The sequence below is a fragment of the Morone saxatilis genome, unplaced genomic scaffold (genome assembly GCF_004916995.1).
Source record: "Morone saxatilis isolate NCDOM2014 unplaced genomic scaffold, NCSU_SB_2.0 Contig12, whole genome shotgun sequence".
NCBI lineage: Eukaryota > Metazoa > Chordata > Actinopteri > Moronidae > Morone > Morone saxatilis.
Window position 1 is genome coordinate 13,908,235 of NW_023339674.1, and position 14,196 is coordinate 13,922,430.

General features: G+C 42.0%; 1 protein-coding gene across 1 annotated transcript in view; it reads left to right on the forward strand.

Moving 5' to 3' along the window:
- Positions 1–14,196, forward strand: part of obscna (obscurin, cytoskeletal calmodulin and titin-interacting RhoGEF a) — a 39,795-nt gene that overhangs the window by 10,660 nt on the left and 14,939 nt on the right. The window contains exons 22-49 of the mRNA XM_035653639.1: positions 874–1,140; positions 1,549–1,815; positions 1,922–2,188; positions 2,372–2,638; positions 2,735–3,001; positions 3,189–3,455; positions 3,549–3,818; positions 3,999–4,295; positions 4,411–4,668; positions 4,814–5,080; positions 5,518–5,784; positions 6,034–6,300; positions 6,551–6,811; positions 7,059–7,325; positions 7,511–7,777; positions 8,032–8,298; positions 8,565–8,831; positions 9,113–9,379; positions 9,630–9,896; positions 10,020–12,215; positions 12,306–12,378; positions 12,471–12,565; positions 12,674–12,786; positions 12,915–13,115; positions 13,243–13,325; positions 13,551–13,724; positions 13,810–13,969; positions 14,080–14,181. Of these exons, the coding sequence (XP_035509532.1) occupies positions 874–1,140; positions 1,549–1,815; positions 1,922–2,188; positions 2,372–2,638; positions 2,735–3,001; positions 3,189–3,455; positions 3,549–3,818; positions 3,999–4,295; positions 4,411–4,668; positions 4,814–5,080; positions 5,518–5,784; positions 6,034–6,300; positions 6,551–6,811; positions 7,059–7,325; positions 7,511–7,777; positions 8,032–8,298; positions 8,565–8,831; positions 9,113–9,379; positions 9,630–9,896; positions 10,020–12,215; positions 12,306–12,378; positions 12,471–12,565; positions 12,674–12,786; positions 12,915–13,115; positions 13,243–13,325; positions 13,551–13,724; positions 13,810–13,969; positions 14,080–14,181 (8,288 nt within the window). The remainder of the gene's footprint in view (positions 1–873; positions 1,141–1,548; positions 1,816–1,921; positions 2,189–2,371; positions 2,639–2,734; positions 3,002–3,188; positions 3,456–3,548; positions 3,819–3,998; positions 4,296–4,410; positions 4,669–4,813; positions 5,081–5,517; positions 5,785–6,033; positions 6,301–6,550; positions 6,812–7,058; positions 7,326–7,510; positions 7,778–8,031; positions 8,299–8,564; positions 8,832–9,112; positions 9,380–9,629; positions 9,897–10,019; positions 12,216–12,305; positions 12,379–12,470; positions 12,566–12,673; positions 12,787–12,914; positions 13,116–13,242; positions 13,326–13,550; positions 13,725–13,809; positions 13,970–14,079; positions 14,182–14,196) is intronic.

Below are 14,196 nucleotides of genomic sequence, written 5' to 3' on the forward strand. Positions count from 1 at the left end.
TACAAATACAAAATAGACATAGTGGGTATTAGCACTGTGTGAGATCCATTATGTTGTTTCACTAAAACTCAATGGAGAAATGATAGTTTCATATCTTGTCACCCAATATGCTTATGGGTAAATGTCACAGTTTGTACTGTACATTTTGTTCTTGTGAGCTGGGTGAAAAGATACAGTAGATGGGATATAGAGTCACATCATGTCATACTGTAACTTCAGGCAATAGTTTGCAATTAGATACATCCCAAACACTTATCTAACTAAACTCTAGCATTAGTATTAGCTTTATGTAAGTGGTGTAACATAGTTTGATAGTTTGTGCCAGAAAAAGGACTTTTGGGGGTAGATTGGGATAGAAAATGTAAGTTACGTCCTAAAATGGATTGTCATATAATCCATTCCACTGTTTAAACTGAATAGTTAGCTAGAAAAAAGGAGCATGACAGATTTTCTTGTGATCATACCTGCCATGTCCCTTACATCACTGTCATAATGAAACTCCCATGTAACATATATCATGTTCCTTGTCATACTGAAGTCAAGGAAATTGGTTATGGAATCCACTGAATCCAGTAGATCTCTGCATGATCACATAATTGTTGCCATGTTTTACCTGTTTTGCTTCAGCAGAGAGTTTTTTCAACCCTTATTTGGTCCTAAATTTTATTCTTGTTAAAGCCTCTTGCTGAAGACTCTGAATTCCAAATTGTTCGCGATGGTTAGGCGAGCACCTTGCATGGTAGCTTGCCATCAGTGTGTGTGTGTGTGTGTGTGTGAATGGAGAAATGAACTACAGATTGTAAAACATTTTGGCTATTTAGCCATTTATATAATATATATATATTACATAATAAGATTTTCTTTTATTGACAGGTTTACCACCAGGTTTTAAGCTGCCACTAGTTAACCAGGAGGTGACGGAGAGCAACAGTGTGGTTCTGCGCTGTGAGCTGAACAAACCTGCCCCGTCGGTGGAGTGGAGGAGAGCAGGAGAGCTGTTGAAAAATGGAGACAAATACCAGATGAGGAAGAAAGACCTGCAAGTGGAGATGAAGATTGCAGACCTCAGTCTGGACGACACTGGAGATTATACCTGTATGTGTGGAGAACAAAAGACAACAGCTACAGTCATTGTGAATGGTGAGTACTGGATACACTTGCATTACTTTGCTTTAGTGCTTCATATGTTGTGAACATATAACGCACTAAGTATGTGAAGATCAAATGAATACACAGTAAATCAAATGCTAAAATAGAAACATGCTAAATACAAACCAAAACAACACAGAACTAAATGCAAAATGGACAAAGTTGACATATACATTGTGGAGTTATTGGTGGTTTTAGGGGATTTCTGGGTCACAACTTGTTGTAGTAGTATACATAAACAAATACATTGCATAAGATTTGGTTGGTTGAAAGACAAGATGGAATATATTAGTACAGGAGGTGAATAAACGATCAATGTGTTAGCAAGTATAGAACAGCTTTCAGTCAGGACTAAAGAGCAGCAAAACAGACTCCTTCTCCTCCTGTGGTTTACTCTAGAACGGCCCATCAAATTCCTTCAAGAACTCAAGAATATTCAGGTGCAGGAGGGTAACGGAGTGACACTCTGCTGCGAGCTCTCCAAACCTGGCACATCAGTGCAGTGGAAGAAGGGAGACGACGTGTTGACCAACGGAGAGAAATACCAAATGAAGCAGAACGGCTCCACACTGGAGCTCCTCATCAGGAAAAGCCAGCCCGGGGACAGTGGCACATACAGCTGTGTTTGTGATGACATAAAAACTACTGCCACCATCATCATCACTGGTGAAAGCCATTACACATGATGTAACATAGTAACATAACTATGCTTCGGTAATCTGCACTTCTTATACAGTATTTTGCGTTGTCTGTCTGTGATGTCACTCTTCAGCGATCCCGGTAACTTTCAAGCAAAAGTTGAAGAACCAGGAAGCTGTGGAGGAAGGCAGCGTGACACTGCGCTGTGAGCTTTCTAAACCAGGAGTCTCAGTAGAGTGGAGGAAAGACGCTCAACTTCTGAAGGAGGGAGAAAAATATCAGATGAAGCAAGAAGGCAGGGTGACTGAGATGCTGATCAGACATTTGACTCTCAGAGATGCTGGGGAGTACAGCTGTTTTGTTGGCACTGTTGTGACTTCAGCTGACATTAAAGTAAGAGGTAAGCTTCAGCCATTACATGGAACGACATTTTGTTTCTTAACCACAGTGAGACAGACCTAGTATTTCCCACAAAGTATGGTAGATGTGTTAAGAAATCTTACAAGAAACTATTTTGAATTGTGTGGGAAAATGAAAGAGTGAATCATTTCAGATTTTGCTTAATTTGATGGTTTTTTATCAGCAATTCCAGTGACATTTAAACAAGAGGTGGCGAATTTGGAGGTAAAGGAAGGGGACAGTGGCATTTTCTGCTGTGAGCTCTCCAAACCTGGAGCTCCAGTCGACTGGAGGAAAGGCAGAGTGATCCTCAAACCTGGATACAAATATGAGATGAAACAGGAGGGACGTTTCACTAAACTGATCATCAACAACATAGAGGAGAGCGATGCTGGGAAATACACCTGCAAGACTGACGATAGCCAATCAACTGCTGAGCTAATTGTCAAAGGTAAGCTAGAGATCCCGAGCTGAAAACATGATTAGAGAATATCTAAACCTTCTCCATTTTTAGAAAATATCCACTCTTTGGCTGTTCTCCTTGCAGCTCCTCCAATCACATTCAAGACAAAGTTAAAGAACCAGCAGGTGGAGGAGGAGAACAGTGTGACGTTGAGATGTGAGCTGTCTAAGCCTGGCCTTGCTGTGGAGTGGAGGAAAGGACAAGAGCTGCTGAAGAATAATTTCAAGTACCAGATTAAAAATCGAAACAGCATCATGGAGCTGACCATCAAAAACACACAGCTGGAGGACAGTGGACTTTACAGCTGTATATATGGTGACGTCAAGACCACAGCCAACATCACCATTACACGTAAGGGAAGATTGTAAATGAAAGAATGTTTGTGTCTTTTTGCATTTACAAAGCAAAAAGTTAAACCACCTTATCCAATCTGCTGAAATGTTCTATTTGATTGATTCAGGTACAGTGTTTTCACCTTCATGGCAGTCATAGATAGACATAAAAAAAAAAACACAAAATGCGCTTGATTTTTCCACAGCTATCCCTCTCTCCTTTAAAATGGGTCTGAAGAACCAGGAGGCCCCTGAAGGAGGAAACGTGAGCCTTCGCTGTGAACTGTCCAGGGCCGGCGTGCCTGTGCAGTGGTGGAAGGCCGAGGATCAGCTCTATCATGGGGGAAGATATCAGATGACCCTGAGAGGGAAGATAGCTGAGATGCACATCAAAAACATCCAGCCCGAGGACGTCGGGGAGTACAGCTGCATCTTAGGGGAACAGAAGACAACTGCTGAAGTGAACGTGAGAGGTATTTGACATGCTGCTATTTTGTGTTACGCTAAGCAGCACCCACACGTGCGACACTTTTGTAACATACCGTCTCTTTTCTGTCTTTTACCAGCCGCAGCATCTGTGTTCTTTGAGAAGGAACTGGAAAGCCAAGCCGTGATGGAGGGGAAGTCTGTGCTGCTGTCTTGTGAAGTTTCCAGTGCTAATGTCCCTGTGACTTGGAAGAAGGACAACATTGTGGTGGAAGATGGAGGGCGATACATTTTAAAGAAGAAAGGCCCCACACACACCCTGGAGATTAAAAAACTGTATCTGGAGGATGCTGGAGAGTACTCCTGTATCTCCAGAGGCAAGAAGACCACTGCCAAGCTGATTGTGAGGGGTAGGTGGATACTAAAGTAGAATTTTACTGATATTTCACTGTTATTTACTGATATATCTGGCTAATTCATTTACAGTTCAAGAAATGCGGCATGAATAGAACCAACAGGTCACTCTCATCTAAGTTGTTGTAAAATTAATCACATTCCATCTCCATCTCTAAAAATCCAGCTGTATATAGCTTCCTCTTCCTCCACAGAGCGTGTGCGGATCGTTACAGAGCTGCAAGGCATAACGGTGACAGCGGGTGAGGACGCAGAGTTTGAGTGTGAGTTGAGCCATGCAGACGTGAGTGAAGGGGTCTGGTGGCTTGGCTCCAGCCCTCTGCAGAAGAACGAGATGAACCAGATGATGTGCCAGGGACGCCTGCACCGACTGGTCCTCACCATGACAACACCTGAGGAGACGGGCACTGTGGCATTTGTGATCGGGGAGGAGAGGACCTCTGCACGTCTGCTAGTTGTTCCTAAGCCCAAGGGTGAGCAGAAACATAAGGGAAACTTTTTTATTATTCATCACTAATGTGTAATTTCAGATAAAACGATTTCCTTTGAATCAGGCATTCTAAAGTGTCATTTTATCTCAAATCCTAGTTTTATTTGAAGAGAAGCCTAAAGATGTCGTGATCATGGAAGGAGAGACAGCAACTTTGTCCTGCATGACCTCAGATTTTACCTCTCCGGTTACCTGGAGGCGCAACCACATCCCCCTAAAAAATGGTGATAAATATGAGATACGTAAGGAAGGAAAAGTCAACCTGTTGCTTATCCATGATGTGGATCCCCTGGACACTGGCATATACTCGTGTGATACAGGGGATGTGCAGAGCAGTGCCAAACTTACTGTAACAGGTAGATACTGTAAAATGTACCCTCTTCCCTTGGAATGCTAACTGTTATACCTGCTTTATTTGAATAGTAATAAGATTTGTCAAATTATACTATGAAATGTTCCTATTACAACAAATGTCTTTAAATCCTCATCCCCCTTTCCCAGAGCTCCCACCATTCTTCCAAGAAGAATTGCAGAGTGTGGAAGTTGAGGAGGGAGGTTCAGCTTCCCTGTACTGTGAGCTGTCTAAACTCGGAGTGCCGATTCAATGGAAGAAGAACCGACTGCCACTAAGAGCCAGCAGAAAGTACGAGATGAGGCAAGATGGTTGCTTTCTCCAGCTTCACATCAAGGAGCTCAAGCTTGAGGACAGTGGCAGCTACTCATGTCAAGCAGGAAGTGCAGAGACCACTGCAACTTTGTCAGTGAAAGGTATGTCCGTTTGGCAGTGAACAACTGTGTTGGCTCTGCGTGCATTTAACCACACAACATAATTCAGTGTACTGCAAATGTCACTATATCTATACCTGCACAGAAGTAATGTATATGTCAGTTAAGATATTTTCCTGTGATTGTGTGAACTTCCTGGAACTCATTGCATTTTCCAACATAGCAATTCCCACCCAAATGTAACTTAATCAGTACACTTTGTTGTCAGTACTGAAGGCATTCTATGCCCACATACTAGCGTCAAATGCAGTGACTTTCAGGTAATTTCCTGTGATTGTGTGAATCTACAAATACTGCATGTACTATTATGCTAAACTAAAATAACAAAAAGCTTTGTATCTTTTTGTGGTGACATCTCACACATGTACCTCTTATGATAAAGATATATAATTTTGTCCCTGCCAACCCTTTTTTTTCAGAGCTCCCTCCATTCTTCAAGAAAGAATTAAGAAGTGTGGAGGCTGAGGAGGGAGGTGCAGCCTCCCTGTACTGTGAGCTGTCTCAACCTGGCGTATCAGTGCAATGGAAGAAGAACAGGCTGCCATTGAGAGCCAGCAGGAAGTACGAGATGAAACAAGATGGCTGTCTCCTTCAGCTGCACATCAAGGAGCTCAAACCTGAGGACAGTGGCAGCTACACATGTCAAGCAGGAAGTGCAGAGACCACTGCAGCTGTGTCAGTGAAAGGTGTGTGCATTTGAAGATTTGCATGGCATGTCATAGAGAGGACTGAATCTATTTTTTTCAGTGCTTTTTGTGGCAATGAAAGCTTCCTGAAACTCCATATGATTTGTTATAATATGGAGCGAAAGCATATTTCACATAGGTAGCTACAAAAACTTTAACACAATTTCTACTCTTATTTTGCCCTTACTTGCTAATGTCTGAAACGTTTCTTCTATTAAACCAAACATCTTACCGCTCTATCTTTCCCAGAACTCCCGGCTTTTTTCAAAGAAGAATTGCAGAGCGTGAAGGCTGAGGAGGGAGGTTCAGCTTCTCTGTACTGTGAATTGTCTAAGCCGGGAGTGTCAGTGCAATGGAAAAAGAACAAGCTGCCACTGAGAGCGAACAGGAAGTATGAGATGAAACAAGATGGCTGCCTCCTCCAGCTGCACATCAAGGAGCTCAAACCTGAGGACAGTGGCACCTACACATGTCAAGCAGGAAGTGCAGAGACCACTGCAATTGTGTCAGTGAAAGGTTTGTACATTTGGATATCTGCATAGTAAATATTACAGTGTCAGCAAGGTTTAAATCATAAAAAACCTTTTTAGATAATTAGTTGGTATCATCTGAACTTGCGGAAGTGTTTCCTAGTGGAGCACAGATTCTCTCATGTGTAACTAAAATTTTTTACATCATATTTAGCCTTAACTTGATACTGTCTCAAAAGCTATTTCTGTTATAATAAAACACCCTAATTACTCCCTAAATATTTTAAATTTCACAGAGCTCCCACCATTTTTCAAAGACGAACTGCAGAATGTGAAAGCCGAGGAAGGAGCTACAGCCTCCCTGTGCTGTGAACTGTCTAAGCCTGGAGTGTCTGTACAATGGAGGAAGAACAAACTGCCACTGAGAGCTAACAGGAAGTATGAAATGAAGCAGGATGGGTGCCTCATCCAGCTCCACATCAAGGATCTCAAANNCAGTGGCAGCTACACATGTCAAGCTGAAAATGCAGAGACCACTGCAACTGTGGCAGTAAAAGGTGTGTCAACTATGTTTGGAGAATTCTGTATTAGAAGTACTTGCATTTTATTGTACAATACTTGTACCTCTGCAGTCTATGTGGTAGTCATTATGTTATGCCACTCAACTGTATTATGGTAAACCTGCCCACTTAGAAAATAGGTTTTCCAAAAAACCTGTACAAATTCTGTTCTGGTGAGGTTTGAAGTACTCTTCCCTTTACATTATAGATGTACAATTCTGTTTTTTCTTGCCTATTTTCCTAGAGCTTCCTCCATTCTTCATGAAAGAGTTAGTAAGTGTGGAGGCTGAGGAGGGAGCTACAGCCTCTCTGTGCTGTGAGCTGTCTAAGCCTGGAGTGTCAGTGCAATGGAAGAAGAACAGGCTGCCACTGAGAGCCAGCAGGAAGTATGAGATGAAACAAGATGGCTGCCTCCTCCAGCTCCACATCAAGGATCTCAAACCTGAAGACAGTGGAAGCTACACATGTCAAGCAGGAAGTGCAGGGACCACTGCAGCTGTGACAGTAAAAGGTTTGTGCATTTGGCAAAATTCTCTGTACTTTCTTGAATGTGTTAAGTTTCTGTTGTTGCATTTTCACCATCTACATTGTAAGTTGGTTGAAAGGCTTGATAATGTCCATATTGTGTCTCAAGCATTCTTTGAATCCTACAATGTTTAATGATGTTTCTTTTCCCATCCATACTCATTGTTGCAGAGCTTGCACAATTCTTCAACGAAGAATTACAAAGTGTGAAGGCTCAGGAGGGAGCTACAGCCTCCCTGTACTGTGAGCTGTCTAAACCTGGAGTGTCTGTACAATGGAAGAAGGACAAGCTGCCATTGAAAGCTAATAGGAAGTATGAGATGAAGCAGGATGGCTGCCTCCTTCAGCTCCACATCAAGGATCTCAAACCTGAGGACAGTGGCAGCTACACATGTCAAACAGGAACTGCAGAGACCACTGCAGCTGTGTCAGTGGAAGGTATGTGCATTGGCAATAAGAAATTCAGTGTTAGCAATGCATGCATTCAATCACATGCCAACATTTTAAGCACTGAAGATTGCCTAAACTTTCTGGTATGTTCTGAGCTGCTAATATTACACTCCCACCCATCTATAAATAAGTTACAGAGTTTTCATACTGTATTTATCATCAAAGACAATTTAGTCCCCTTCCAGTCAGGTTTCAAACCTTTTCCCATGTTTTTCTAACAATGCCTTACCTTATTTTCCCAGAGCTCCCACCATTCTTCAAGGAAGACTTGCGAAGTGCTGATTTTGAGGAAGGAGCAACAGTCTCTCTGTGCTGTGAGCTGTCTAAGTCTGGAGTGTCAGTGCAATGGAAGAAGAACAAACTGCCACTGAGAGCAAACAGCAAGTATGAGATCAAGCAGGATGGCTGCCTCCACCGGCTTCACATCAAAGAGCTCAAACTTGAGGACAGTGGCAGCTACACATGTCAAGCAGGAAGTGCAGAGACCACTGCAACTGTGTCTGTAAAAGGTGTGTGCATTTGAATATTTTACTATATCAACATACTCTCAAGCCACAGACAAGTAATGTAATGTTGATATTGTTTTTTTGTGACTGTCTGAACTTTCTGGGACTCATTGTAATTTCTAAAATAGCAGTTCCCACCAATCAACCATGTATGTACACGTAGGTAGTCTTGACAAAACCCAGTTTGGTCCACGTTTGGTAATCTCTCAAGCAGCATTTCTACAATGAAAAACACATGCTAAAGACATTTCCCCCCTTGGTTTCCACAGAGCTTCCTCCATTCTTCAAGAAAGACTTACAAAGTGTGAAGGCTGAGGAGGGAGGTACAGCCTCCCTTTGCTGTGAGCTGTCTAAACCTGGAGTGTCTGTACAATGGAACAAGAACAAGCTGCCACTGAGAGCTAACAGGAAGTTTGAGATGAAACAAGATGACTGCCTCCTCCAGCTCCACATCAAGGATCTCAAACCTGAGGACAGTGGAAACTACACATGTCAAGCAGGAATGGCAGAGACCACTGCAACTGTGACAGTGAAAGGTGTGTATATGTGGAAATTTTCATAGAAATGAAAAATCCTGTTTTAAAAATGTACAAAAAAAAATGACATAATCAAAATTAAAGTACTTTCCTATGATTATCTAAAACTTCTTGTACATATTATGTTGCTCATATTGCAAACCAACCTAGATCATAAGAAAAGTCTTGATACTGTTTTTCTTTAAAATACAATTTTGTCCTTTTCCAGTTAGGTTTTATACATTTTCCAGTTACATTGAAAATGTGTGATTATGTTTTTCCAATCTGCACCCATTTCCCAGAGCTCTCACCATTCTTCAAGAAATGCTTGGAAAGTGTGAAGGCTGAGGAGGGAGGTTCAGCCTCCCTGTACTGTGAGTTATCTAAGCCTGGAGTGTCCATACAATGGAAGAAGAACAAGCTGCCACTGAGAGCTAACAGGAAGTACGAAATGAAACAAGATGGCTGCCTCCTCCAGCTGGACATCAAAGAGCTCAAACCTGAAGACAGTGGCAGCTACACATGTCAAGCAGGAAGTGCAGAGACCACTGCAACTGTGACAGTGAAAGGTGTGTACACCTGGGTGTTGTGGAACATTTTACTGTATTGCCTCTCAAGTTCTCAATGACAGGGAGGTATACCGTAATTTTCAGACTCAAATGTGATAGTGTTAACTGTTGCAAACTCCTTCTATCAAGCACATTTAATATATAATCCAAATCAAACCATGAAAACAAAATCTATTTAAAAATCATATTTGGTGTCTTGTCTGGCTCTTTCTCAATTAATATTTTGGTCCACTCTATCCCGCCTACCTAGAGCTTGCTCCATTTTTCAACAAAGAATTACAAAGTATAGAAGCTGAAGAGGGAGCTACAGCCTCCCTGTGCTGTGAAGTGTCTAAGTCTGGAGTGTCCGTACAGTGGAAGAAGAACAAGCTGCCACTAAGAGCTAACAGCAAGTATGAGATCAAGCAGGATGGCTGCCTCCTCCGGCTCTACATCAAAGAGATCAAACCTGAGGACAGTGGCATTTACACATGTCAAGCAGGAAGCGCAGAGACTACTGCAGCTGTGTCAGTGAAAGGTATGTGCATCTTGATACCTAATTGCCAAAGTTACATGAATAAGATGAGTTTACTCGTGTTCTTTTCTGTTCAACCTCCACCCCCCATAAATCAGTTATATTTTTCTTCAATCTCTTGTCTAGCACTACAACCAACTCCAAAGATAGAGCCTCCTACAATACTGCCTCGAGCAAAGGGCACTGTTTCCAAGCCAACTCCTACTCCAGAGAATGAGAAGCCTGTTCCTCCAGAGCCCAAAAAGAGAGCTAATAGGAAAGCATCTATTGCAAGTTTAGAAAAAGATGTGGAGCCAATGTTTGACCTAAAACAGTCTTTGCTGAGGGAGAATAATGAAGACCAAAAGGGCATCCAACCTGCAAGGTCTATGGAGAAAGATGTTGCACAGAATGTAACTCAACTGGAGGGGCACAAGGAGAAAGACACTGAGTTGTACAAGAAAGTTGACAAGACAATGAGACCTTTGGAGAAGGACTATGGGGTCGATAGAGAGGCGGAAGAGCCACCAATGCCTTTGGAAACAGAGAGAGAAGTTTTCATGGAGACAAGACTTCAAGGAAGGGAGTTAGAGAGTCACTCAGACAGAATTCTGGGAGACACTGTGCTTGAACAAAAGAAACAGCCACTAATATGTCTCAAAAAGGCACATGAAGTTGAACAGGGGTCAAAACAACTAGGAAAGCCATCACAGAAAAGCAGTGAAGTTGAGAGGAAGGAAACCTTTTCAGGAACAGAGCTGTGGAAAAACGGTGTGGATGAAAAACAGCCTGTGAAACCACTAGAGAAGTTAATGGGGAAAGAAACAATAAAGGAACAAGTGAAGTCTACGGTAAAGGTGGGTGAAGTAGACAAAATAGAAGAGGAACCTTTTAAACCACCAGTAAGATATAAAGGAAAGGTAACAGGGGGCAAGGAACCACTTAAATATGTTCCAAAGGAAACTGAGGATATCAGTATCCAATCAATAAAGCCTTCTGTAAATGATTCTGAAGATGACCGTAAACAGAGAGACAATTTGAAACAGAAAGTGTCTACAGAGGACAAACAGTCACTAGAAAAAAATGAAAAAACTTTAGAAAAAGAGGCTGAATTCACCCCTCCAAAACCACCTATGAGGATAAAAAGCAAAGCAAAGGGGGCAATGGAAAAGCAATATTCAAGGGACACAGAGACAGATCAGGACGATCAACAAACGACAAGGGTTGTGGTGAAAACATCAGATGCTCAGCCAATTAAACAGTCAATTGGGCCTTTGAAAAAAGAGGTTGAAGTGAAACCAAGATCTGCGAGGAAACAATCAGTAACAACAGACTCTGAGATAGATGAGAAAATTAAGCAACCGGTGAAAACTGCAGAGAAGGGCGCGGACGTCAAACAGCCAATCAAACAACCAGTGAAACCCATGAGGAAAGAACCTGAAGTGGACCAGGAAATGAAACTGGCGGTTGAGCCAAGGAGAAGGGAGGAAGAACAGCAAATAAAGATGACAGAAGACATTCCTCTGCTCTACATTTCTGAAGATGAAACTTTCTCAGAGGCTTTGACTGAGATACCAGCGACCCACAGGAATGTCCAGTCCGCTGGTTCTTCTGTTGACCAAACCTTTACCCTTCCTCCAGTTACTGTACCCCAGAGGGCCCAACAACCAAAGGATGCTACACCAGAGATTGACATCAACATTGAGGATGAACCACAACTGCAAGAAGCTGCAGTCAAGATCCAAGCTGCCTTCAAAGGCTACAAAACCCGCAAAGACATGCGGCCTGTCTTTAAAGAGGTGTTTAAGAACCAGAATGCAGATCTTCATGGTACAGTCAGTCTAGTGTGCACTGTAGAGGGAAAACCCAGCACAGTGCACTGGCTAAAAAATGGCCAACAAATCACTAATGACCATCGATTCCGTATTCAGACTACAGAGAGTGGCGTATGTACACTGGTAATCAAAAACCTGACTACCAATGACAGTGCAATCTATACATGTGAGGTGGTGAATAAGTTTGGTGTGACCTCCTACAATGGAAACATTACCGTAGTACAGCCTCAGAAGCCCACTCCGATAGTCCAGAAGCCTGTACACCCACCCCTTGCAGCCATAACTCCTTTGCAACTCGCCCAGCCAAAGCCTGAGGCCCAGGCCAAAACACAGGCTCAGAATCTTCCTGAGGCTCAAACCCAGATACCCACTACAGCTACACATGCTGCAAACTATGTAGAAAGTGTGAGTGTCTCTTTGTGGGAGGCCTACAACATGACGGAGCAGCAGGACGCTCAGATGAGACTGAAAGAGAGGAGAGGATCTTCACTCATTGCTGCCAGCTCAAGTGAGTAACATGTAACTGTAATCACTAAAAATGGGATTTTCTTGGCCCTATTATCACAGTACAATACCTATGACTTTATGCTTTCAACAGTGTCGAGTCCCTCTGATTATGACACAGCTCCGGATATGATGGAACCTGTTGAGACGGGTCCAGCTGTACCAAGGTGAGAGGGCAGGGAGAAGATTACATTTTTATTGCTAATATTTTATATTAAGCTCATAAAAATACCCAAAATATTTATGAATACTGTTACAGGGAAGGGACAAAAGCAGCGGAGCAAGTTCCTGTAAAAGATGATAAGGAACAGAAAGCTCCTCCACAGCCTCCTAAAAAACTACTGAAAATCAAAGGTCAGCAATGTTGATTTTATTTCACTGCTGTTTTCAATTGATATCCACTAGTTCTTATTAGGTTTTAATATCAAGTACAACATATATATCTTCCCCTCTAATTTGTAGGAGCTCATGAAGGTAGACTGAGGACACCATCTCCTAAACACCACCGTGCTCACACACCCTTAACTAGTACCGTCTCTGGATCTGAATCAGACGGAGAAGAAGATAGACAAGAGGTACTTTTTTTAATTTGTGGACTCTTTAAATATTTATGTAATAAATGTGATTTAATTTAAATACAATCTGTAAAAGTAATATTTCCCATTTGAGTGTATAAGCTATGTGTTTGCTTTTTTCACCCCAGACATTTGAAATGTATGTGGCCCGAGCTGACTGCAGTCCCATCAGTGGAAATAGGGACAGTTTTATTCTGAAGGAAGGCCAGTTTGTAGAGGTCCTGGATTCTGTTCATCCTGACAGATGGCTGGTGAGGACCAAACCCACCAAAACCAACCCTGCTCGACAGGGATGGATGTGTCCAGCCTACCTGGAGAAGAAGAGAAAGGTACAATGTATACATCCAAACATGTTCTGAAACAATGATAATATACTGTTAGTTTGCAATGTTGTACTGTCAATAACAAGAGAAATGAAAAGGATTTTATTAAAATACATAATGGTCTTTCCAACAGGAGACCCTCCCACAATTGAGAGTGCCTCAAGAGGATCTTGATGGAATTGGGTCCACAGGAGAAGAGTACAGGAGAGCTCTGAGGTCGGTCATTCTCTATTATATACTGACAGATTCAACAAACAGGGAGGGATGTGCACTATTATTTGGATTTATATATATTCTTATTGGACACATCCATTTGTGTAATTAATGTTTTTTGTAAAATTGTACATATCTTTATTATTATTTCTACTATTTGGTTATTTCTTGCACTTATGTGATGATGGAAAATCCTTCCAGTCTGCATTCAATTATCTTAATCTTCAGCCAACTGATCCAAGGCCTGATTGATGGAGAAGAGGAGTTTGTAAAGGAGATGAAGATGTTCACCTCTCACCAACTAAATTATCTGGACTCCAGCCGCCACGTCCCCATTAACATCCTCAACCAAAAAGAGATAATTTTTAGGAATATCAAGGACATTGTGTTTTTACATGAGAGGTAATAACATCCACAAGAAATAAACTGTACTCATGTATGATATGATACTGAATATGCAAATAAATAATAAAATATGTCTTCTCAGGTCCCTCCTTCCCGGTCTGAGAGAGTGTGCCACAGACGACGATGTGGCCATGCATCTGATCAAGCACAATGAGGACTTTGAGAAGTATCTTCACTACATGGTTGGACAAGCACAAGCAGAGGCCTGCCTTAACGACAAGACTATCCAACAGTATTTCAAGGTATCCACAAATTTAAACATGAACACTAAAATGAATAATGCCTAATATCAACATTATTACACTGATCTAATGTTTTTTATTTCTTTAATATGTTGCTCATTACACTTCAGGAGTTAACAGAATCTGGTAAGCCTGAGGCTCCTGTCATGGATGTCCTTACCTTCCTCCAGCGACCAGTGGAGAGGATTCAAACCTACCAGGCTTTACTGAAGGTCAGCATACGGTTT